Source organism: Cavia porcellus, unplaced genomic scaffold (genome assembly GCF_034190915.1).
Source record: "Cavia porcellus strain 051 isolate PalLab524CR breed Dunkin Hartley unplaced genomic scaffold, mCavPor4.1 scaffold_18, whole genome shotgun sequence".
Lineage (NCBI taxonomy): Eukaryota > Metazoa > Chordata > Mammalia > Rodentia > Caviidae > Cavia > Cavia porcellus.
The window spans coordinates 10,129,854-10,153,422 of NW_026947501.1; the positions used below are offsets into that span (position 1 = coordinate 10,129,854).

At 43.6% G+C, this 23,569-nt stretch overlaps 1 protein-coding gene across 6 annotated transcripts in view; it reads left to right on the forward strand.

Annotated features, from left to right (window-relative positions):
* Window positions 1-13,465, forward strand: part of Sptbn1 (spectrin beta, non-erythrocytic 1) — a 202,642-nt gene extending 189,177 nt beyond the window's left edge. For 5 of the 6 annotated variants that reach the window (XM_063229379.1, XM_063229382.1, XM_063229381.1 and 2 more), the window contains 9 exons: window positions 342-480; window positions 1,293-1,377; window positions 2,227-2,423; window positions 3,590-3,702; window positions 4,339-4,402; window positions 8,889-9,127; window positions 9,838-10,011; window positions 11,445-11,487; window positions 12,174-13,465. In XM_063229379.1, the coding sequence (XP_063085449.1) occupies window positions 342-480; window positions 1,293-1,377; window positions 2,227-2,423; window positions 3,590-3,702; window positions 4,339-4,402; window positions 8,889-9,127; window positions 9,838-10,011; window positions 11,445-11,487; window positions 12,174-12,392 (1,273 nt within the window). In that variant the 3' untranslated portion in view covers window positions 12,393-13,465. Of the gene's footprint in view, window positions 1-341; window positions 481-1,292; window positions 1,378-2,226; window positions 2,424-3,589; window positions 3,703-4,338; window positions 4,403-5,824; window positions 8,123-8,888; window positions 9,128-9,837; window positions 10,012-11,444; window positions 11,488-12,173 lie in introns of those variants that run through there. The other variant, XR_010040545.1, reaches the window with a different exon arrangement.
* The last annotated feature ends 10,104 nt before the right edge of the window (window positions 13,466-23,569 follow it).

The following is a 23,569-nucleotide window of genomic DNA, read 5'->3' on the forward strand; positions in this document are numbered from 1 at the left end:
GGCTCGGAGTAACTACTGCCTCTGTACCATCTTGAAGTGATACTTTCTGAATTGTATTTGAAGGTAAAAGTTTGAACAGAAATCCAGCAATTTCCTTGCATATACCTAACAAACTTTTTAAGTTACTTGAGCACACATGCAAAAAAAGTAAGAGGAGCCTTCATAGGATTGTCTGGTTTTAGAGCTGGTCCTAAATTAGGCTTAAGCACCAGTGACCCAAACTGACCTTTGAATAGAAACCCAGAAAGGCCAATGAGCCCACCCGTTTCAATTACACATTTTGAAATTACACATTTATTTGAAAAGCTTGATTTCCTAAAGATGTTTTGGTTTAATTTTAGGGATGTATCATCTGTAGAATTATTAATGAATAATCATCAAGGTATCAAAGCTGAAATTGATGCTCGTAATGACAGTTTTACAACCTGCATTGAACTTGGGAAGTCCCTGTTGGCAAGAAAACACTACGCGTCTGAAGAGGTAGAGTGCTGCTTTACTTTGGGGTCTTGGGACAGATGCCCTGGTATTAAGGTGTAAAGTGTCTGTTCTGTATATATTCATGTGCAGACCCAGAAATATGTAAAGTTGTCCTTCATTATCCACAGGGTGTATTTCAGGACCGCCAGAAGTACCAAAATCCGAGAATGCTTAAATCCCACATATAAAATGGCACAGTACTGTGTATGAATAGACACATGCTCAGATGTACTGCATGTCACCTCTAGATGTGCACTCGCAATACACATACTTAGATTTCAAAACTTGCTTCTTTCCTGCCTGCCAAGACTAAGACAGTTACACAAGACTCTAGGCTCAGAGCCAGTAACTGCATGGCACAAGAGACAGATTTGAGGGCCCAGATTGAGAAGTGGTCTCACTTTCCTCCTTTAGTACTCAGTCGCTGACACTCTTCTCCGTTGTCATTTTGCTGGGTCCTTTTTTTCTCAGTGAGATGACTGCATATTCTGGTTAGGACATAAATGATAAATTCACTGTGTACTTCCCTTCATGGAAATGGGTGTCTTCTCAGAGGCAGGGCTTTGCCTCTCTTGCTAGCCCTCTGTCGTAACTATATTTGCTGTAGGGAGCCCTGGAGTCTAATGCATCCTTGGTTTCCTCACAAAAATGCAGCTTTCTCTCCTCTCCCAGGACAGACTGGGCAGACATTTCCTAGCTTAGTGGTACTCTGCAGAAAATGAGCTTTGCTTATATGAAGTGACCCGTCAAGGGGGAAGCATGTGGATGTGTGGTGCATTCTACTAAGATCTCCCCTGGTCCTTTCTTTCATGCAGATCAAGGAAAAGTTACTGCAGTTGACTGAAAAGAGAAAAGAAATGATTGACAAGTGGGAAGACCGATGGGAATGGTTAAGACTGAGTAAGGACGTACTTCACTTGTCTTTGTGCTCTTCTAGGTGTTCACAGAAAGCAGGGAAATTTACTTTCCTGTTTCATTGATCTTAGCGTTTAATGAATTGGAGCTGTGGGTACTTCTCTCTTAGTGACCTAGTTCATGCCAGGCACTGTTGTTACAGAAGTTGTCTGTGGCATAGTCATCATTTTTCCCTCACGATTGGTCTCAGGGTTGTGAGGAGGATTTGGGTGATTTTTTAGGAGACTATGGAGACAATTTTTCAGCACCCTTCTAGGAGAGGACAAAAAGATACTACTCATTGTTTTCAATTCAGATTTTTGTTCCAGAATCAAAGAGGTTGAAAGTTAGCCTCAGTCTGTATTTGGTGATCTTAATGGAAGGTTGATAACCAAAGAAAAGCTAAAAATGTTATAGTGAATTAGACATTGTTCTAAGGATTTTTAAATATATTCCTGTTTTTACCTCTTATAATAATTATCCTGTGAGATAAACTGTGTTATTTATCCTCATTTTAAAAGCAATGTGTGAGTCATCACAGCGTTTATAGTGTGTGATGGGGGGAGTAGCAGCTTATAATAGGGATGAACACCACAAATATACTTTTAACATTCTATTTTGGGTCCCAGGAATGGGTTAAACATCTTATTAAAATTAATGTCACCTGTTTTTATTCTTCCTAACACTGCTGCTGGAAAGTTAAAATTTCATGTGTGGCTCATGTTGCGGTTAGTTTAGACACCACTGAAACCCTTAAGTAGATGTAAATTTCTTGCACACATAGCTGCCACCAGAGGGCAGCAGTACCAGGTGGCCCTGCGGCCCGCACTCAGTCATTCTTGGTCCCCTGTGCAGTTTTAGAGGTCCATCAGTTCTCAAGGGATGCCAGTGTGGCTGAGGCCTGGCTACTTGGACAGGAGCCGTATCTATCCAGCCGGGAAATCGGCCAAAGTGTGGATGAGGTGGAGAAGCTCATCAAGCGCCACGAGGCATTTGAAAAGTCTGCAGCAACCTGGGATGAGAGATTCTCTGCCCTGGAAAGGCTGACCACAGTAAGTAACCACTGATGCTGGGGTGCTTGGCCAGTTTGTGTGAATCTTCTTGAAATGGACTCTTGGAACAGGATATATGGTGGGGTTCAGGGCTATAGGCACCTAGATATAGGATCAGTTTTATTGGCCTCTTGCTTGGGAATTTACTGGTGATGTTTTTCTCTTTTCTTTTGTTTTTTCTCCTATAACCCATAGAATCTTTGGTCTGCAGAGGAGATGGCCTTAAATTTGCCTTCAGAATTTCAGGGTTAGAATCCTAGGCTGGTGTAAACAAACGCTCCCTATTCCTTATCATCATCTTCTGCCAGTGTAAAGAATCTAGAATAGTGTCTGTGCACTGTTTGTTCTCTCCAGACAGTTGCACTCCTGGTGGAAAATAGATTCTTTGCAATTTATAAACATGATGTTTTTCTTTCCAGTTCTGTGATTCTGGAGGTTTAACACATACCTTTGTACTTCTGTGTCAAAACAGTATTTTTGGTGTGTGCATTTTACTTAGGAAATAGGTTATTTATATTTCATGTAGATCAGTTAATGACTTTTTATGTCTTTGGAATGCAAGCTAAACACAGAATCACACCACAGTGGTTTCCTCAAAAGTGTTTGCGGTTCTTGGTGTTTATCTGAATTTTGGGTTTGTTGTTGCAGACACGGCAACTCTTGCTTGGTTTTGCTTGCTTGTCCATGTTTTTATTTGACCATGTTAAGAATACAGAATGATAAGGTTCATTTGGGGAAATCAGTATTTGCATTTAACATTCCTTGATCATTTTTAGTTAATGGGGCTGAAAATTTATCTGAGCTTTGATGGAAAATCCAGCTTAGATACCACTACCCGCAACCCCTGCTCCCCCAGGCCTAGGTCTTTCCTCCTCAGCAAAGTTGAGGTTTGCATTGTTAATTTGGAAGGTAAATCCATGCTCTAGGGGTCACAAAAACAACTTGCGGGTATTTTGCTGGTTCAGGGTACAGGCTTCTCTTCCCTGCAGTTTTATAGATTCCTGTGAACTGATTGCCCTTTTTGCTAAGGCTATTAGAACTTCCTTTAGGTTGTCCAGTGTATGCCACTACAGAGAACTGGACAGAAGGCCTCCTTGGTTCCCTGGCTGCTGTGTGTAAAAGCAGCGGCGTCTGGGCCTCTGCTGAGTGTCACTGTTTTCCCTCAGTTGGAGTTACTGGAAGTGCGCAGACAGCAAGAGGAAGAAGAGAGGAAGAGGCAGCCGCCTTCTCCTGAGCCAAGCACAAAGGTTTCAGAGGAGACAGAGTCCCAGCAGCAGTGGTGAGTCACGGCAGTGTCAGAGACTGGGTCTCAGCTGGGATGGCAGGTGAGCTCTGTGGAGCATTTATTCAAAGTCTTACCTCGCAAGGCCTCGCCACATGCCTGTTGTCATGGGTCTGCCAGGATCCATATAGTCACCCATGCGTAACATCTGAGGACACTGACTGATCCACAGCCAATAGCTATGTAGGTGGCAGAAGTGTGATGTACACACGTGTCCTTGCTCCTGCACAAGCATGTATGCGTACAGGTAGCACATGTACAGACACACAACTTCCATGTTGTCAGTGGATGGAATTAACCTCCTGGATTTCAAGCCAGTGATTTTGGGTGACGCTTTGAAAGTTCTGAATGACTTCTCACAAAGGGCAGAAATTGTTCTCTGGTTGCAAATGCCAATTATTTTGTTGGGTACAAGCTCCGTGAAAACCTCTAATGTCACCTTTGTTTGCTGAGGGTGGGAGTTGGAGTACTCCTCTAACCCATCTGGAGTCTTAGAAGCCCTTGAAGTTCCAGGCTTTTAAAAGATTACATTGTGAAAAAAAGGCTCGCTTATATTTTTCTCTTCTCTTCTCTTCCCTTCCCTTCCTCCCCCTTCCCTGTTCTGCCTTTTTGTTTTCTCTCCTTACCTAACAGGGATACTTCAAAAGGAGAGCAAGTTTCCCAGAATGGTTTGCCAACTGAACAAGGATCTCCACGGGTTAGTTACCGCTCTCAAACCTACCAAAACTACAAAAACTTTAATAGCAGACGGACAGCCAGTGACCAGCCGTGGTCCGGACTGTGAAGTTCACTACCATTTGTCAAGAGGCATTCTTTCCAAACCCTGTTGGTTTTGACTCTGGCTTCCACTTAACCAAAAATGTTAAAAATTTTACATAATTCATATCTTTCCTTGGTTTCATATTTGCTTGCATTGAATTCATGGTTTTGTTTTTTTTTTTTTTTTTTTTGAGTCTCTTAACTGATGGATGCTCTTTGCCTTAAAGCAGCATACTTGGTTTTTTTTTGTTTGTTTTGTTTTGTTTATTTATCGTGAGCTTTTTACTTTATTAAGATTTTCTGGCAAAACTCTTCCTTGAATAGTTGAAATTAGATGAGATTACAGCATAACGGAGAAGAGAACTAGAATCTAACAGGTATGGCACACCCAGTTATACTAAGAGGACACAGTATCATGCTACAGGCACTCTGTTATTTATAGATATTATTAACCTGCAGCAGTTTGTTAGTAACTAGGAAGACTGGGATAGAAGAAAGGAAACAGTCAATACTACGATTAAACCCTCCAGTCAGCTGAACATTCCATGTAACGTCTATTCATTCATAGAAGATGACAAAAGAAAAGAGGTTAACTTTAGGGACAGCATCACGAATGTTGTAAGGCCCTTGGGTCACTTACTACTTTTTGTGCACCAGCTCCCTGTTCTGCCAAGTCCTGAACTGAGCAGCAGGTCTTCTTGCAGGAGGTGTTGCAGCTGCCTTGTGGGAGTAAGCTGCTGCTGACCCTTGCTGCAGCCTGGTTCTGGGCCGGGACCAGCGCTGCCAGGAGTGGGGCCATGGCAGATGGCAGCGTTCTCAGTGTGTGAGCCCGCCTGCCTGACTTCAGGCCTCTCCATTCAGTCATGGACTTCAGGGTGTCAAACTGTTTTAACTTCTCAGTCAAATGGAGCAAAAGCCATTTTGGTTCATCCTGATTACTTGAAGTTGATGGACCGTGCCTAGGAGCACTTCCGTGCCTCCTGGCTGCAGAGGTCACTTTTATGTACAAAACTCTTTGTACATGTCAAATGAATCTCTTGATTCATTTATTTTGTAAGACTTTTTGTGGAGTTCTTTAATATGGAGTCTTGTAGGATAGCATGTAACAGGCTACTAAGGGGGATTGAAAATGTTTTAACAGAAATCCTTTTCCTTAGGAATAATGAAAGAAGTGCTTTCCTGGTACCGATCAAAACAAAATCCATATTACATCAAAGCCTTGTGAGACATTCACTTGCTCATTTGCCATATTTAGATGTCTTAGTGGAATCAGAAACCTGTTTTGATATGTGTTCTCCATGAGTTAAGTCTCATTTGTCTTTTCATTTCATGATGCATGTCTTTTTTTTTCTTTTGTCAGGATAACATCATGTAGCATCTTGTTTGTTTTTCTTTATCTCTATGTACATATCTATCTACTTGTGACTGTAGATGGGTATATAGATAGATGCCAAGCTTCTTATGTTCTGGGGTAGTGTGCACCATTATTGGGTCTCTGCCTTAAAATACACCAAAATTCATTTTAGAGCTTAAAAAAAAAAAACCTCCTTTGATCATTAGGGAACCTGATGAGTGTTTCTGGCCCTAAATTATATTACATGTGTCATTGACCTATATGTATTATATATGTGACGTTTCCATATATATATATTTGTGTGTGTGTTTAAATTTTATATTATCAGAACTAATATCTAATTTTACTGCTTTTTATATTCAGAAGAAAAATAGGCACATGAGAAAGGAATGCTATGATACTTTTTAACATTTGCTCTCATGCCTATTTTTATCTAGACTTTCAAAGTGTAGCTTGCCAGAAGAGATTTTGGATTAACAATTGGATTATATTAGAAGGCAAAAAAGCCATTTCATTCTTTTGAGTGATAATGCAGAGACTCAAGTTAATGTACTCAAATATAGTGTTGCTTCGTGCACTTGGGAAAGCAATCAGGTGTTTTCTGTGCTACTAGTTGTCATGTTGCATTCATGTTCACTTCCTGATTTGCATATCTCAGATGTGCCTGGCCACTAAAGCACTCTGGACTAATTGCTAAAAAAAAGCAACACGGGGTAAAGGTGGGGTGGGCGGGGTGTATTCACATGTACCCATTGTTTGATCATAGCACTGTGATTTGCTTTTGATGTTTGTCTCTAGTGGTGTGTTGTCTGTTGGCATGCTTAAAGCACAGGTCCATTAAAATTCATTTTGTTCCTTTTATTTTCCTTGTTTTTTTGGTTAGTGATTCATTTGCATAAACATTAATTACCTCTGCATACTGGTTTGGGTTTCTCTTTCCTTCTAACTCTAAAGAAAAAATTTTTGCTGCAGAATTTACCTCAGAAGACTTCCGGCCTTCACCTACCTTGAAGTCTAACCAAGTTTGATAAATTGTAGCTTTTTTCAGATAAACATCTGTCGGGTCATGACTGTCACTAGAAGTTTTAAAGTCAAACCTGCAGCACTAAATTTTTTTTTAATCTGGTTTCTGCACATACTAACCCCATGTGTCTCTCAACTCACACCTGGCTCAGGCCTTCCACACCAAACTTACATTCCCACTTGTCCAATCTCACAGTAGAAGAGATTTGTCAGCTTTAAAATCCCCTCACATCTTTTTGACTCAGGGTTTTGTTTTTTGCTTATTTCCCCTCCTGCGTCTCTCCCTTAGAAGTGAAAAGAGAAGCCAGGTGAAGTGTGCACACCTGTCATCCCAGCCACTCTGGAGGCTACATAACAAAACCCCTTTTGGGGTGGGAGAGAAAAAAAGAAAACAGATTTAGCATGCACAAAGCCTGGGTTCAGTCCCCAGCACTGCAGAAACAAATGGAAGATGACAGTTTAAACAGCCCACTGTTCATAACGATGTGTCTGCAGGCTGTCACTTACAAAGCCAAGCTAATCATGCAAACATCCTGTATCTTTCCGTTCTAGTAACATATTTTCCACATTTTCCATTTATGAAAGTAAAAGATTACAATCAAAAGCACCATAGCCTCTAGTCAAACCCTAAACTCCATGTTATGACAAGCATCATATAAACTTGTGATTCTTCATCCTTTCCCCAAAGAACTAGTTTAGTGAAAATGAAACATTGGCCCAGCCATTTAGAGAAGACCTAAGTGAGTGACCCGGTTCCTGAGAGTTGACAGATGTGAGCATTCAAATGGTGGTGGCTCATCTACATAGCTCATCCTATCAGGGTTGTTGCTGCTAATTTGATGTCAGTTTGATTCTGGGTAGCAGTGATGGGGACTTAGCTAATGAGTGTGCCATTGACACCTCTATGTTTGTCCTTGTATGAAGGGTGCAGGTTGTTTGTAATCCACTAAAGCGTCAGCCACACCCAGCTTTAGTAACTCGCTAATCCCACACCCTGGGTGTATCAACCAGGGATCGCTACAGTTAATGGTACACAGTTGATGGTACACAGGCTGCACTCGATAATGAATCAAGACCCTACTACATTTCCAAAGCCGAAAAGCCATGAGGGTTACAATTTAATTGAGCTTGGGAAGAAACGCTCCCGAAGACGTCTCCAGCCTGAAGGGTCAGAGCCGCTGGAAGCCTGGCTTTCTCTGGGCTTTCTCGTCCCAGTGCAGCAAGGCACCGTGATCAACCAACCCGTGATGGGGAAGGCCCTGGTTCTGTCTATGTTTGGGGGTAAATAGCTGTGTGGTGTTGAGTGACTGTGATTGGCTTTACCAGCTCCTTTAACACAAACTACAACCCACTCACGATACAACTTGGGCAGATGTGGTTACATTGGTGTTTGTTGACTTGCCTTGATTCCTTCCAGCTCCTAAGTTCCAAAGGCTAACTGGGATGGTAGATGTGAAGTGCATGATTGTCGTCCTAATTTCTGCATGTTGATGAGACGTGTCGAGGGGAGGGGGAGGAGAACAAGACAGCATTTTCAGAAACTGAATGTTTTCCTTGTCTTATTTGGGGGAATGCTGTGTAGTTCTGATAGAGTTGTCTATCCATCTGTTTGTGAATGCCCTTTCGCTTAAACTTTCAGCCCTTCTGGTGGCATCCTTGGTTGTAAGGTGGCTGCTGTATAACGTCCACTCTCTCTCCTATTTAATATGTGTGACTGTTAATGTTGTCTTTTTGTCTTAAAGTAACGATAAGAGGAGATAATCTAAACTATGTTTAAAAATGTGTATTGATCAGAGGAGTAGAGTGCAGTAAAACTCATAATGGCATTTCGCTTTTCTCACTTCCCCGTAAGTGGGCGGCATTAATCCATTCCCACCTTCTAATGACCTTGATGTCCAGCTGGCTTTGCGGGGTGTGCAATGGTTTTACTGTACTGCCTCGATCTGGCCAGGCATTTATACACAGCCACTGTGCGAGTCAGCTAGAGCGTATGTGATCATTCCTGTGGCTCTTGGGGTTGGCTGAATGGCCTCTCTACTGTCCCTAGATGGCAGAAACAGTGGACACAAGCGAAATGGTCAACGGTGCTGCAGAGCAGAGGACAAGCTCAAAAGAGTCCAGCCCCATCCCCTCCCCCACCTCTGACCGAAAAGCCATGACTGCCCTCCCAGCCCAGAGTGCTGCTACCCTGCCGGCCAGAACCCAGGAGACGCCTGCAGCCCAGATGGAAGGCTTCCTGAACAGGAAGCATGAATGGGAGGCCCACAATAAAAAAGCTTCGAGCAGGTAACAGCAGCACGGGTGGGGCAGAGTGGTGGAAGGTCAGCCTGTACAAAGCCAGGAGCCGCACTGGGGTCTGGGAGCGTGTGCTTCTGTGGGTGCATCTGGGGCTTTGCGTTCTTAGGCCTGACATTAGAAATTGTGGGTAGAGTGCTATTTATTCACTGAGAAAAAGAAGAGAGGCCTGGGTGCGAGCAGCAAGAAGAGACCTTCGTAGTTGATCTCGAGGAGGTGTTCACTAGGCTGAGCCTGAGGGGCTTCCTTGGTGAAGAGATTTCACAGTGTGCCCGCTTGACCATGTTGATCGGATCGTGGAGAAAGGCTGCCTTAGTCTGATTCTCTTACATGAAGAATGAGATGCGTAAAGAATAACTTAAGGCAAGGAGCTTTTGCTTGAGAACAGGTATGTTTTAAATAAGGAGCCAGCTTGTACCCATCATAGCAAAGTCCTACACACTAGTGAAATCTAAGAGCTAAGCAGGCCTCTGTAAAAGCAAAAGTGCCTTAATACAAGAAGGAAGCCCAAGTAGAAACACAACCCTCGAAAGGCTGCCGCTGTAATAATGTGCTGTGTCCTGGTGAACTTCGGAGGGACTTTCTACCACTGGTAACAGAATTTATGAAGGTCTTTTAAGAAGGGGTAACAGTGTGTTTTATGAATACCATTTTTGTGTCAAATTCTTGAATCTTGACATTTCTTTCTCTACTATTCCCAGGTCTTGGCACAATGTTTATTGTGTCATAAATAACCAAGAAATGGGTTTCTATAAAGATGCCAAGACTGCTGCTTCTGGAATCCCCTACCACAGTGAGGTCCCTGTGAGTTTGAAAGAAGCTGTCTGTGAAGTAGCTCTTGATTACAAAAAGAAGAAACACGTGTTCAAGCTAAGGTGAGAGATGGTGTGCTTTGTGGTTGCCCAAAAGTAAGAGAGTGTTTATTTTTATTCTAGGGGTTTTCTTACCCCAATACTGGAATTTATTGGTCTTGTCTTCTGCCATTGTAAACCTGCAATCATTGAAAAGCCAGTTGGGTGCATGTCACAGAGATCACTGGGTTCTTGGGGGACTGTCACCAGCCACCAGCCTCCCTGGGGCTGAACTTGGAGGGGTAAGGAGCTTTTATTTGTGCAGTTTGGAATTTGCTGCTCCCTAGGACTTCAGGTGGGCTATTTGTGTTCCAGTTTAAGGAAAACAGAAGAATAGTTTCCTCGTCTTCTCAGCTTATCCAAGCCCAGGAGTCCCTGTTACTCGCTTGTGAGTTATCTGGATATGGGTCGAGTGAGTCATCCTGGGGGACGGAGACAAACAGGAAACGCCGAGGTGGAGGTGGAGCCCTGTTCTCCCCGATCGGAGCCTGGAGTCAGACGGCTCCAGGCGGCTGATCCCTGTCAGACACGCACGCCTTCCCACACATGACATCCATGCTTATGGGTTCCTGTATTTGGAAATGGGCAAACAAACTTCTTGGAAAATGTAGAAAGTAAACATTCTGGTGATTAGTTACTTAGTATCATACTAGTTTGCTTTACAGCTTTGGGGTCTAGGAAGCTCTGTGTTAGTCACCTGTGTTTCCCGTCAATTAGATTAGAACACGGACTCAAAGGGAAGCATTGCCAGGATGCTTCACGTTTTGTCCACAGGCACAGACAGCCAGGTCCCTGGGCGGCTTTCCTTCATCTGCTTCCTGATGCTGCACTGGAGAGTAAGGGTGTTGGCACAGGGCAGGCGCCCCTCTCTGCCAGCAGCCCCTTCTTCCTGTGGTCTGCATTAGAGTAAATGGTTGAACTTTCTTGAGGCCGGGCACCACCTACATTACACTGACGGCCCCCTAGCTGTGGTTCCTTTCATTCTGAGACACATGTAAGAAGCAAATGTAGGAACCCTTGTTTCGTTTTTACTCAGAGTTTCTGGAATTTGCAAATATAGGGAATATAAACTTAGTAACAAAATTTCAAAAAGACTTATCATTTTTGAAGATCCGTCTGTGGTTTCAATTTAGACCAATGACCAGGAATTCCCAGTGATCTTTGTCAAAACATACCCAAATGCTGTTATGTTTGGGACTTTTCCGAGGGCTCCAGTGGGGGTTAAGCTACCTACCTAGGTAGGTAGGTGCATGTTGGGCTGGACCAGTTGATTGATGGCCAACGGGCTGTGTTGAGCCGTGCAGGTCTGTAGGCACAGTTGGTGATACACATAGAGCTGTGGTTTGTGTTTCTTACGTAAATTGTATTACTTGCTCATATCATACATAGGATATGGAAGTTGGGGAATGTTTATTTTTCTGAAGTTAAATTGTGACTGACTCTTCCTGAAATTGCAGACTAAATGATGGCAATGAGTACCTCTTCCAAGCCAAAGATGATGTAAGTTGTCAAGTTTCATTTCTTTTAAATACTTAGGAGTGTCCACATGTTTATGGGATGATAGACTTCATTCATAATGTAATCATGTGGTTAAAGATCAGTGATAATGTCTCTCCTCGGTCTCCCACTGTAGAAGGTGTTTGGTTCTCTTTACAATCTGTAAGGCAGTGAACAACATTCCCCTTAGAGAGCAGAGCTGGGCAGGAAAGCCTTGGCCAGCCCTGCCAGCAGGTGAGGTGCAGTGAAGTGGTCCCGGGACTGAGTGTAGATGCTGCTGTACCCTGTCCCTTCCACCAGGCATTTTATGTTGTATTCCATGTTAAAAAAATAGAAGGTTAGTTGATGAGAAAGCAGCACAGTAACTCGTTAAATTTGAAAAAGCTCCTCTGTCAAGAGACATGACTTTTAAAAAGAAAGAAAAGCACCTTACATACAGTGAGACCTGCCACCACCAACCCCCGCTCCAAGCTGAGACCGTCATCCAGCTCTTGTCTTGTAAGACCACGCACTGCGGTGATGACCCTTGAATATTGTAACACTGAATTCTGTGTCCACGCCGGGTGCAGAGAAAGCAGAGGTGTCGAGCAGCAGTGCCCAGGGTGACTGGACAGTCATCCAGCTGCAGCCAGGACACCTCGCGCCCACCTGCTTAGCCGAGTCTCACCTGTGTTCCCTTCCTTGTGCAGGAGGAAATGAACACGTGGATCCAGGCCATCTCCTCTGCCATCTCCTCTGACAAACATGACACGTCTGCCAGCACCCAGAGCACACCTGCGTCCAGCCGCGCGCAGACCCTGCCCACCAGCGTGGTCACCATCACCAGCGAATCCAGTCCTGGCAAGCGGGAGAAAGACAAAGAGAAAGACAAAGAAAAGCGGTTCAGCTTGTTTGGCAAAAAGAAATGAACTTCTCTGTGTCGCCTCCTGCCCTCTCTTACCTTTCCAGTGAAATTCCAGCATGCGAGCTCAGAACCAACACGTTACTACTCTCTGTGCCTAATGTCCTCAACGTGGCTGATTTTCTGTTTTTTAATTTATGGAGCATTTTAGGGGGATACACCTAAACACTTGATCTCCAAGTTACAAAAGTTTGAGGTGCAGAGGGAAGGCCAGATTTTTTAAATGAAATTATATAGATTAGATCTCAGTATTTAAACTGTTCCTCAATTTTGTGAGGCTGTGTTGGAAATAACCCGCCTCTAGTGCTGTTGGTTTGCGAGGCAGCGGTGCTTATACAATATTTCCTGTGTTCACCAGAGATAAAACGTACCGGTTTCCTGACACCATTCGTTTCCACTTATTTCCGGTGATTGCCCTGAGTCCTGACTATTAAAAGTGCCCGTGGTGGGTCTGACCATTACTAAACAGTTATGTATTAAGGTCTCGCTGCAGCCATAGTGCAGCTTCATGTTAAACCTACAGACCAAACCTTTGTACCTGGCGTCACTTACTAACACACGACATGCAGCTTTTCTGCATCAGCTACTACAGTTAAGAACATTGGTATACAAGAAGGAATAGAAAACTGATACTGTTTTAAATAATCTGTAATTTTGATTTTTTTTGCTGAAATACATTATATTGTATGTTTGAGATAATTCTAGTACAAAGTATAATAAAACTAGATGTATAATAAGCCCTTTAAATCATTGGTAAGTGTACAAGTGGAACTGAAGCATTTACTGGACAAAGTAATGTCACCCTAATGGTTACTTGCTTGTGCGTTGCCACACTGTGTTATAATTTGCTTCATTACCTTGCTATTTGATACATAGTGTGCATTTCTCTGTCACTGTAACTATTGTAATGACAAATTCTCATCTTACTGCACAATCAAAATGGCATTGATAGGAATGAACTCCAGAGGCTGGGCCTGAACAGGGGTGGTCGCTCAGGCCTGGTGCTCCGTTGTACGACCTGTACCTCTCAACTTTTGCCCTGTTAAATATATGCTATGTCATTAAACGCTTTTAAATCTAGCGTGCTGCTAGCTGTTGTCTTTCCTGTCCGGCACACACACCAAGTAGGGAAATTGAAGAGAGAAATAGCAAGTGGACAGCGCCCCTGTCGGCTCAGCTCCTCGTCTGCACGTGTGTGCGTGAATGGGGCACTCGCTCTGCACATGGTGTTTTCTAGTGACATGACTGTGTTTAATCTTCCGTCCTTGAAAAAGTTAGAGCTGGCTAACCTGTGAGACAAAGCTTGGCAAACTTTCAGTAAAGGGCCAGAAATAGTAAATGTTTTGGATTTTGGGGGCTGGGTATCTCTTGCTCACCTCTTCTTAATGCTGTGCCAATCAACAGGTGTGGCTGTGTTCCAGCAAAACTGTCAGAAGAAACAGGTTTGAATTTCATCTAATTTTTACATGCCACATAATACTCTTTTGATTCATCTTTTAAATATTTAAAGTTTTTAAACTATAAAGTAAATTTTATACGTAAGTCATACAATAAGCCAGATTTGACCTGTGAGCCATAGTGTGCTGATTTCAGCGTAGAATCCTGGGTTATTTGCAAATGACGTTCTTGTCCTGCTTTACCTGGGTCTTCTGACTCCATGCGGATACTGTGATCCCAGTAAGACATTTCACTGTCTGCCCCGCTCTGCTCACACTGCTCAAGGCCTTTTATCGCACTGCGGTGTTCTTTTGCGCTTGGTCTTACAGCTGGAATCGAGTTGCTCAGTACTCAGCAAACCAAAATAGTAAAGAAAAACACCTTGGAAAGAGTTGTGATTAGTTACAGCCTGCAGTAACCCCAGAGTTCCACTAGAACACTCCTGCCTCAGGCGTAGTGTGAGTGGTTCACAGTTCTGTGATTGCGGAGCCTGGCTTTCTGGGCCTTGCTGTCTCACTGCTCTTGTAGGGGATCCACTGAGGCCTGAACATGAAGATGGGCAGCAAGAGCACATGCAGCCTTGGGAGACACCAGTCAAGACAAACTCAGTGCCAGGAGACACTATTCCATGCGAGGTTGTGACCGTCAGTTTTGTCTTAATTCTACTTAATGTCTTGAGGATTGTGCACAATGTGCCACTTTACTGTAAAATATGCCATTGTGGTTTAGATGGTAACACTGGCCTCTATGATTCTGAAGAGTGGAAAGCATTAAAAATAAGGCTGGTAAGCCGGGTGGGGTGACACACTTGTAATCCCAACACTTGGGAGGCTGAGGCAGGAGGATCACTGTGAGTCTGAGGCCAGCCTGAACTACACACTGAGACTTTGTCTCAAAATAAAGACTCTCAGGGTACACAGTGACATTCTTGATTGAGTCAAGGCCTCCTTTTGTCACACAGCATTTCAAGTTGGGATGCATCTTCACTTCAGTGTTGCATTTCTTGGTGTTGAGAGATGATTTTTACGATGTGTGAAACTGGGTCAGACTGGAAGCTAGGCACAGTGTTACCCTCTCACCAAGTCTCTGGCACTGATAGAATCAGTCGGATACAAAGTAATATTTTTCTTGGAAATGTTCTTTTTTGTTCCTTATTTGGAATACTTACATTAAACAAATTTCTATGGGTAGGGATGTGGTTTAGTAGTACAGCATTTGCCCTGCATACGTGAGACCTTGGGATTGATCCCTAGCACTGCACTTATATTTTTCTAAAGTTTATGTACATAGACTTTTGTGTGCATATATATATATTTCTTTTCCCCTATTGGACAGTTCATATAGGAAAATGCTTGAGTTTTTCTCATACTGTTTAGCTATATTTTATAACTTGGGATCTTTCTAAGCATGGCTCATAACACAAAAAGCCATTAAAAGGAAAAAATAAGACTCTCTTAAGAATACTCAGGATTGCTCTCATTTTGCACAGCCTTTCTGGAGTGAAATAAAAGCAGTGTCTGCCTCAGAACTGAGGAGGCCAGCAGACCAAAGAACAGCATAGACAGGTCCAGCATGGCAAGTATACGCACGTACCGAGGCATAGGGCACACTGGACTGCTTGCAGGCTGCAGCAGGACAAAGTCCCCGTCCCTCTGTGCTAGGCTGCTGGTTTGGGGGAGTTTTGTTTTGTGGCTTTTTTATTTTTGGGGGCCGGGGATTGAACTCATGGCCTTGTGTTTGCCGGGCAGGTGCTTGTGCCACTGAGCTAAACCCCAGCCCTCTAGGGGGAGTCGTTTTTGCTTGTTAGATTTTGTTTATTTTTTTGAGATAGGGTCTCCCTATGTAGACCAGACTGGCCTCAAATTCAAAGTTTCCTTAGGCTGCTACAGTACTAATTAAAAGTAGGATTAAAAGCAAGAAGCATCCTTGGGAAGAGTGTACTCACTGCCGTCCCCTTTTATTAAGCACTGTCCCGCCACAATGCTGGGAGACGACATTATTCTGTAGTCTCACAGCTTCAGCTTGCAGCTGGGTGGGATTGGGGCTGAGACCCACTGAACAGCTAGATGGCTGGCAGAGGTGTGATTGTTAGGTAGATAGAATAACTTTGGTCAGAGTTGAGAGGACAATTCTCACTACACACCCTCACCGTTGAAGTTCTCAAATCATTTTCCACCTCTCAACACTATTCATCAAGTCCATCTTGGTTTTTATTTTTGGCTTTTTGAGTTCAGACTGACCTCAAACTCAGCAGATGACTCAAGCTGACCTTGCAGTGATGTTTCTGCCTTTGCCTCCCAAGCACTGGGATCATAGGTGTGCACCATAACTCCTGGCTGAAATGCCCCATCTTTGACTGGTGGTGGTCTCTCTGAGTTGGGTTCAGGCATCTTCTGATGCACCTGGTGACCTTTGAAAGCGTCCTCCCGATCTGGATGTGTTCCAGGCCAGCACATCTAGTTCCAGGCTTCCGTGTCTGCAGCAGCTACTTGTTGAAGTTGGTTTCCTGCAGTGGGCACCACAGCGGGAGTCCTGGGATTGCTCATCACTGTGCATTGACCCTTATTTCTAGGTCCTGGACACAACAAAAGAAAGCATAATGTTTATGCAGGATTGCAAGGTATGTGGTTTTTTGTTTTGTATTTTTTTTTTATTTAGAGAAAAGCAAAACATGAAAGGATAGAAATAATACAGAATTGCAAAAAAATCACTAGTTGACAAGTTACATATTGTTAATCTTAGAAATAGTTGTTCAAATTACAAAAAGCATAAAACACAGCAGACGGTAGCACAAACTATTCTGTTTGGTGAACAAACGGAAACAGTATAGTTACCTACTTCACATCTGTGTTGCATCAGTCTTTTTGCTCCTTTAATGAAACAAAATTAGAAAATCTCATGGTTACTCATGTGCTTTATCCCATATTATAGTAACTCGGGGTAGCAATAGTAATACCCCTGCCGCATACGTAATTACTGACGGAGTGCCTGTTTTTTACTTTCCGTGTGTTTGGTGTGTGTGTGTTTTGCAGTACCAGGTAACCTGAGGGTGTCACACAGAGCTCCGTCTCCAGTCCTGTCTATTTTTATTCTGAGACAAAGTCTCGCTAAGTTGCCCAGGCTGGAGGAGGGTGTGTGATCCTCTGGCCTTGTCTTCCTAGAGTGCTGGGATTTCAGACTTGGCCGCATACTCAGCTTACCTGTTTTTACAATGGGGGTCTCCGTATGTTGCCTGGGCCAGTCTCAGACTCAGGCTGTCACCTCAGCCCCCTAAATGTGGGACTGCAGTGTGTGCCACCACTCCTGGCTGTCATTTGTTTAGTTAAACTTTTGCAATGCTTGTACAGTAGTTGTAAGAAAAATACAGTTCCTTCTAATCTCTAGTAACCAGTCTTCTGCACTGCTAACAATGCGTCAGTGTTGTGTGAAGTGTGTGCAGTGAAACCTTTGCGCATCCCCAGTTCAGTGTAATTCTCTGGGGATCTGCTGAGCTGTGAATAGTTCACTCCTTTTTGTTACTGAATATTGTGTTGCGTTGTGGGTGTACCACATACTGGAAGGCATAGAATAGAATGGCTCTATGAGATTTTATATGAATGTAGGTCATTTTCCTACAATAAAAGAATGCCCACAAGTGGGAAGAGTGCACATTTTGTTAGGTAGTGTGCTGTGTTGCTCTCATGTTCCTCAGTAGGTGCATTTTTCTTACAATATTTTCAACTTACGATGGCTGTTACTTGGACATAATCCCATTGTGACCCGGGTGCATCTGAAGCTGTATGTCCAGGGTGATCTCAGTGCTCCTTCTGCATCTTGGTTGTCTGAAGCTCTTTGCCTCAGTGGGTTGTGTGTATGTGTGTATGTTCACATGCAGTTTCTCCTGCCCCCTTTTTTGAGTCACGCATTTTAAGGCCACATCACTTTCAGAGCCAAATAAGGATTTCCCAAGGGAGACATATATGTGAGCTTCAAAGTTGAGGGTTAGGTCCAAATTTAAGAGAACACAGGCCACCCTAGAAAAATGAGTTCTTCAGTTTGTAAAAGAAAAATCTAACTGGTCTGGCTACGGGAAATAACGTTACATCCTGTTTGTAGTGTTTATTGTGAAGGATCAGTCTTCTAAAAGAGAAGCTGTAAGAGGGACCTGCCCTTTCCTGTTTATAAAATTGAGGATCAAATATGTGAGAACCAATGCTTCTCTTCCTTGAAGGGATATTTCCCCACAGGCTGTGGCGGCACCAGCCTCTGGGACTCAGCGTTTGACAGTTGGAAATCCAAGCTCTCTCCTGATGCTCACGCTGCTTGGCAGCAGATAGACTGAGCTAGCTTCTTGTTTAACTTCTGGGGCCGGAGGGGAGTTTGGTGGGCGAGCTTCTGAGGGATGCCTTTGTTTCCTGAGGAACCTGGGATTCATTGCCTCTTAACATTGGTTGTCAGCGTGCCTTTCCACCTGCTGCAAACTATTGGGGTTTGGTTTTCTTACGGTCAGGGCCACTCAGTAGGAAGAGGACATGTGAGCAGGACTCTTAAATTGAGACTCAGAACACAGGAGGACTTCTCCCTTCCTTCCTGTCTGGTGCCCACAGGGCCGGTCACTGTTCCTTGGTGAGCCTGGCTCTGTGTTCTTATCCAGCACAGACAGCCTGCAGGACAGCCATGTTAGAGCCATAATGGGTGAGTAGGCTTGCGCAAGTTTCCACTTGACCTTCCCTTGTCCCTGTGGATATTTATCGCATTTGGGAGACCCATTGTGTCTGGCAGTGGGAATGGAGGGGGCGGGAGCTTAGTGGCATTTCCTGAGACTGACTCACTCAAGGGACAGGGAGTTGCTCTGCCATGGGCCACAGGGACTTTCTCCGTGAGGTGGGGCATCCGGCATTCCGAAGTCGGGTTGGGCAGGACCTGGGAGCTTTTTCCACAGGGGCAGAGGCCACGTCCTGGCCTACAGCATTCTTCCCTGGGAATCTGTTCCTCTTTGAGTCTCACTTTGGTCTCTTACAGTGAATCACAGTCGTTGCTGTTTTTTCATAATTTTGTGAGGGAAATTGCTCGAAATGTTAATCTCTCCAGAGTCTCCAGGTTAGGGACTGTTGTGCAGCCCTAATTAACAGAAAGGGGCCTGCCTGAACCAGCGCTCACCAGTATACAAGCCCTTTCTGCTACCATGTGTCACATCTCCTTGTGAGTTATTGGTTCCCCGTATTTTCTGAGCGCATGTGATTTGATTTCTTTATCCAGCTGACTGATTGTGGTTTCAGAGGCAGGCCGACTGAACCGTGGCCCTTCGCCTGAGGACATGCCACGTCATTTGGCCAAGAAACAATCTATGTGGGAGCACACGCCTGGACCCCCACTTTGTGATGGATACAGCTTCCTTAGCACTTTGTACCCCATTTCTTACCGCCCACTCCACCAAGAGATAAAATTATCTAGAGAATTAATGACTTCAATACAGGGAAACACCATGTGCCTAAGTGCTTTTGAAGAGTAACAAGTCTAGAAGAGGAAAAACTTAAACTCCATAGGAGAGCAATGTCATGGGAAGCAGCCCTTCTTTGGAAACAAGCAGATAGCCCTGCTCATATGTTAGATCCTCGGGCTCTGGGATGAATGGAGCGCCTCTGAGTTCCGCTCCGTGATTTTCCGTGGAGCGCTTGGAGCCCAGCCAAGAGGCATGCCGTTACCTTGTTGGCTGTGACTAAGAGCCAGCCGTTGCAAGGCTTTCTCCATGTGTCAGGCAGTGTCTTTAGCCCTTTACTCCTTTTATTTCCTCTAACCTCAGTGATGCTGGAGAGAGACTGTAGTTCCTGAGGGACTGGAATGGCTGTGACCAAAGTGTCACCACAGAGATGCAAGACAGCTAAGCAGAGCTGGCCGAAGCTAGACCATAGTGGCCAGACGGTCCTTGTCACCAACCTGTCCCCCTCCCCATCTTTATTTTTAACTTTAAAGACAGTAAAATACAACAAAGCAAGACAGAACAAAGCCATTTGAAACAATGAGGCAAAACTGGTTCAGAACTTCAGAGCAGGATGCTGGGATAACAGCAATAGGTACCATAGCGTATCGTGTTATCTTCACAATAATTGTCCATTCAATCAGTTATAGCAAAATCAAACCAAAAACAGAATACTACAGAACCAATCAAAACAATATTGAATAAAGCAAAACAATCAGAACAAAGCAAAATAGTGAAAACAATATTGGCCTTAGGGGCTGGGGATTTAGTTCAGCGACATAAGCGCCTGCCTTGCAAGCAGGCAGTCATGAGTTCGATCCCTGGTACCGATAAAAAGGAAAAAGACAAAAAAAAAAAAAAAAAAAGAGGAGGAGAAGGAGGAGAAGAAAGAAAAAAGAAAGGTGGAATGAAGGCTACCCAGATCCTCCAGATACCTGGGAACTCTAGCCTCAGAAAGGTGGGAAAATAAATTATGGCTTAAAATAGACTCAGCCTATGTTTAAATTGTAAAAAAGGTAGAGGTGGGGCCGCAGCCCGCAGCCCAGGCAGATGCAAAGCTTGTAAAGACAGCTCTGGACACCACAGGCCCCTGCCGTGTCCTCTGGTTTCTGATTCTCCGCACTGTCCCAGACCTGCTTCTTAGCTGTCCCTTTCTCGATGCTGTGGCTCCCTCTCTGCCTGAACTAAGCAAGTGTCTTCTGTGGTCCTGCCAAACCCAACTGCTTTCCGTATTCTCATCACCCCAGCTTACAGCCCCTTTTTTTTTTTTTTTTTTTTTTTTTGTCATTCACTACTGAGAATTGAACACGGGACCTTCTTACTGAGCTACATTGCCAGCCCCTATTATATTTTGAAATTCTTCAAGTTTATATTTGAGCACTAGCTTACTCAGAGTGGGCTCAAACTTGTGATCCTCCTATCATATCCACCAGAGTCCTGGGATTCCGCATGTCTGTGCCAGCACGACCCCATTCTATAGGTGCATGAAAAGTTCTGTGTGTGTGTCTGTGTGTGTGTGTGTGTGTGTGTGTGTGTGTGCAGGTTTCATATTAAAGACCTCATGCCTTCTTGATAACACCTCAACTTCTAAGCTACCTTCCAGAAAGACCTTTTCACTGGGACCAGAGGTTGAGCTTTGGACGCTTGGTCCTCATTTCTAGGATTAAGGGTCCTCCTCACAGTTCAAAAACATCCTGTCAGGGATGGAGACTTTGTAGGAAGAAGATGCTGACTAACGTGAAAGCTGCACCCCAGGGACCCTGTGTACACTCAGATTGTCTTTCTAACCAAATGGCCATGGGACTTCACAAACAAGTAAGTAGCACTTTTAGGAGGGATGGCTTTATTATCTAAAAAGTTAGGAATTTGGATAATTCATAATTTTGGGGGTGCAACATGTTAGTAAAAGATGTAACATTTTTCATAGAAAAGACAATATCAAAAACATATTTAAGTGATCTAATCTACATGCTTAAAGTCCTACAGTTAGGCTGAAATATACCACCTTTTTTGGATTAAATAAATGGGTACAAAAATCACAAATCATGCTAATTTGGCTCCCATGGGAATGGATACATTTTTCTCTTAACCTTTTGTTCTGTTGACCACTGTTGAGTATTCTGTAATCCACTTTAAATTAGTCAATGAAGGGCTATGGTATAAATATTCATGTTCACTTTAACCTACTCTCTGGGAGTACTCAGGTCTTCTAATTTAGGAATACACATTCCAGATTCATCAGGCTACTAAAAGTGTTCCGCTGTCTTTTTTCTCTGATTGGCTATAGAGACTAGGTCATTAGCAAAATGAAAGTCATCAGTTTAAACAAATAGTATGTAGGGTGTGGGCTGAAAATTATATATAATCCCACTCTTATCTAAACAACATTTAAAATTTTAGTGAGAGTAGATTTTAACCAATCTAAAGAAAGGAGAGTGGAAGACAGAAATCCTTTCTTCCTTTGCAGCAGACCCTAGGTCTGAAGCAGTGTTTTAAGAGAAAAAAGTCACCTTTGGGAGAACATGGTGGATAGATAGCAGCAGCTTCAGAGGCTCTCTGAGAAACTGCACTTAAAATCCAGGAATGGTGCAGGGTGAGAAATCCTCAGCAAGGGGAGATATACTTTGCCGACCCAGGAATGCACTAAACTAAGAGAAACCAACTGGAAACGTAATCCCAGTGATATAACAGGAACATATAAGGTCTCAGTGCAGAAGCTGGAACCCGCGCCACTGGAAGCTACGATTTGAATTTCCTGTGGCCGCTGCTGCGTCCCAATCAGCGTGGCAAGGAGAGAGGTGCAAAAGCTCTGAGAGTGGGAAGCAGTGAAAGGAGTTGAGAGCGGGACTGGCTGGGAGCCCTGCATTGACCTGCGGTGAGTGAGTGGATCAGGGGCCCTTCCATAGAGTAGGCGGCTTCAGCAAAGGACATACTGGGACCAGGCAGACTACCCTGTTGCAGTGACTTAAGTCACATATTCCCCTTTCAAGTGGGATTGGTGGGCAGTGCTTGGCCTGCGTGACGTCACTAAGACCCAGTAGGCTAGCCCAAATCAGATCCCAGCACTTGGAGATGCACCCTAGCAGTGAAGTCTTCGGTAGGTTGACCTGGAGGGGCGGGCCCAGCATAGGCTGCCCAGGTCTGTGTCTCCCTAGTACACTGCAGTGGGCGGGAACACCTAGCCGGCATGACTCAAACAAACTGTAACCGACAAAGAAAGAAACTGGGCCTCCTATATTCACTTGTATAAAAGGAACAAAAAAATATGGGAAGAAGGAGCAACAAGAAAGGGTCCTCAGTCCCCAATCCTGAGAAACATGCAATATCAGACACAGCACCAATAGACATAAAGCACTATCTCCAGAGCCTCATAGACAAGTACAGGAATGAAGTTATTAACGACCTGAAGCAAGATATAAGTAGAATAGTTAGAGAAATGCTAAACACCACCGAACAAAAAACAGATAGTGGAATGGAAGAACAGAAAAAAAGGGGACAATTGTTTGATGGAGAAAATAGAGAAAACATAGAATATGTAAAGCAGGTTCAAAGAGATTACCAGGAAACTAAAAACTCTATCAAAAGCTGGCATAACAGCTTGAAAGAAACTAAAGATAGATTATCTGAACTGGAGGGCAGATTGTAATGTGGGAGCATGAAATGAAAAACTTCTTAAAAATAACAAGAAAACAAACAGCAATAATACAAAGGCTAGAAGATGATAAAAGGATCTATAACTTAAGAATTAAGAACATAAAAGAAGAAGTAGGGACATAAACAAATGGACTACAAAAGCTATTCACAGAAATAATCCAAGAGAATTTCCCTAATTTAGCAAATGGTAAAGATACTCAGATGTACGAGGCATACAGGACCCCAGCCACCTACAACCCAAACAGAGCTATGCCCAGGCATATAATAATCAAAATTCCAGAAATTCAATATAAGCACAGAATATTAAAAACCATCACAGACAAGAAACAGATCACTTACAAGGGACACCCATCAGAATTACAGCAGACTTCTCGGCACAAACCATCAAATCATGAAGAGCGTGAGGGGAAATAATTCAAGCTTTGAAAGACAATAACCTCCAGCCAAGATTGATGTATCCTGCACAACTCTTCCTAGAAATTGATGGAAAAACAAGGTGCTTCCAGGATAAAGAGGAACTAGGAGAATTTGCAACCACCAATTCAACTCTACAGAGAATACTGCAGGATATTCTAAAAAAGGAAAATACCAAGACTTCAGAAATAGTGGCAGAGAGGCCACAATGAATGGAGCAG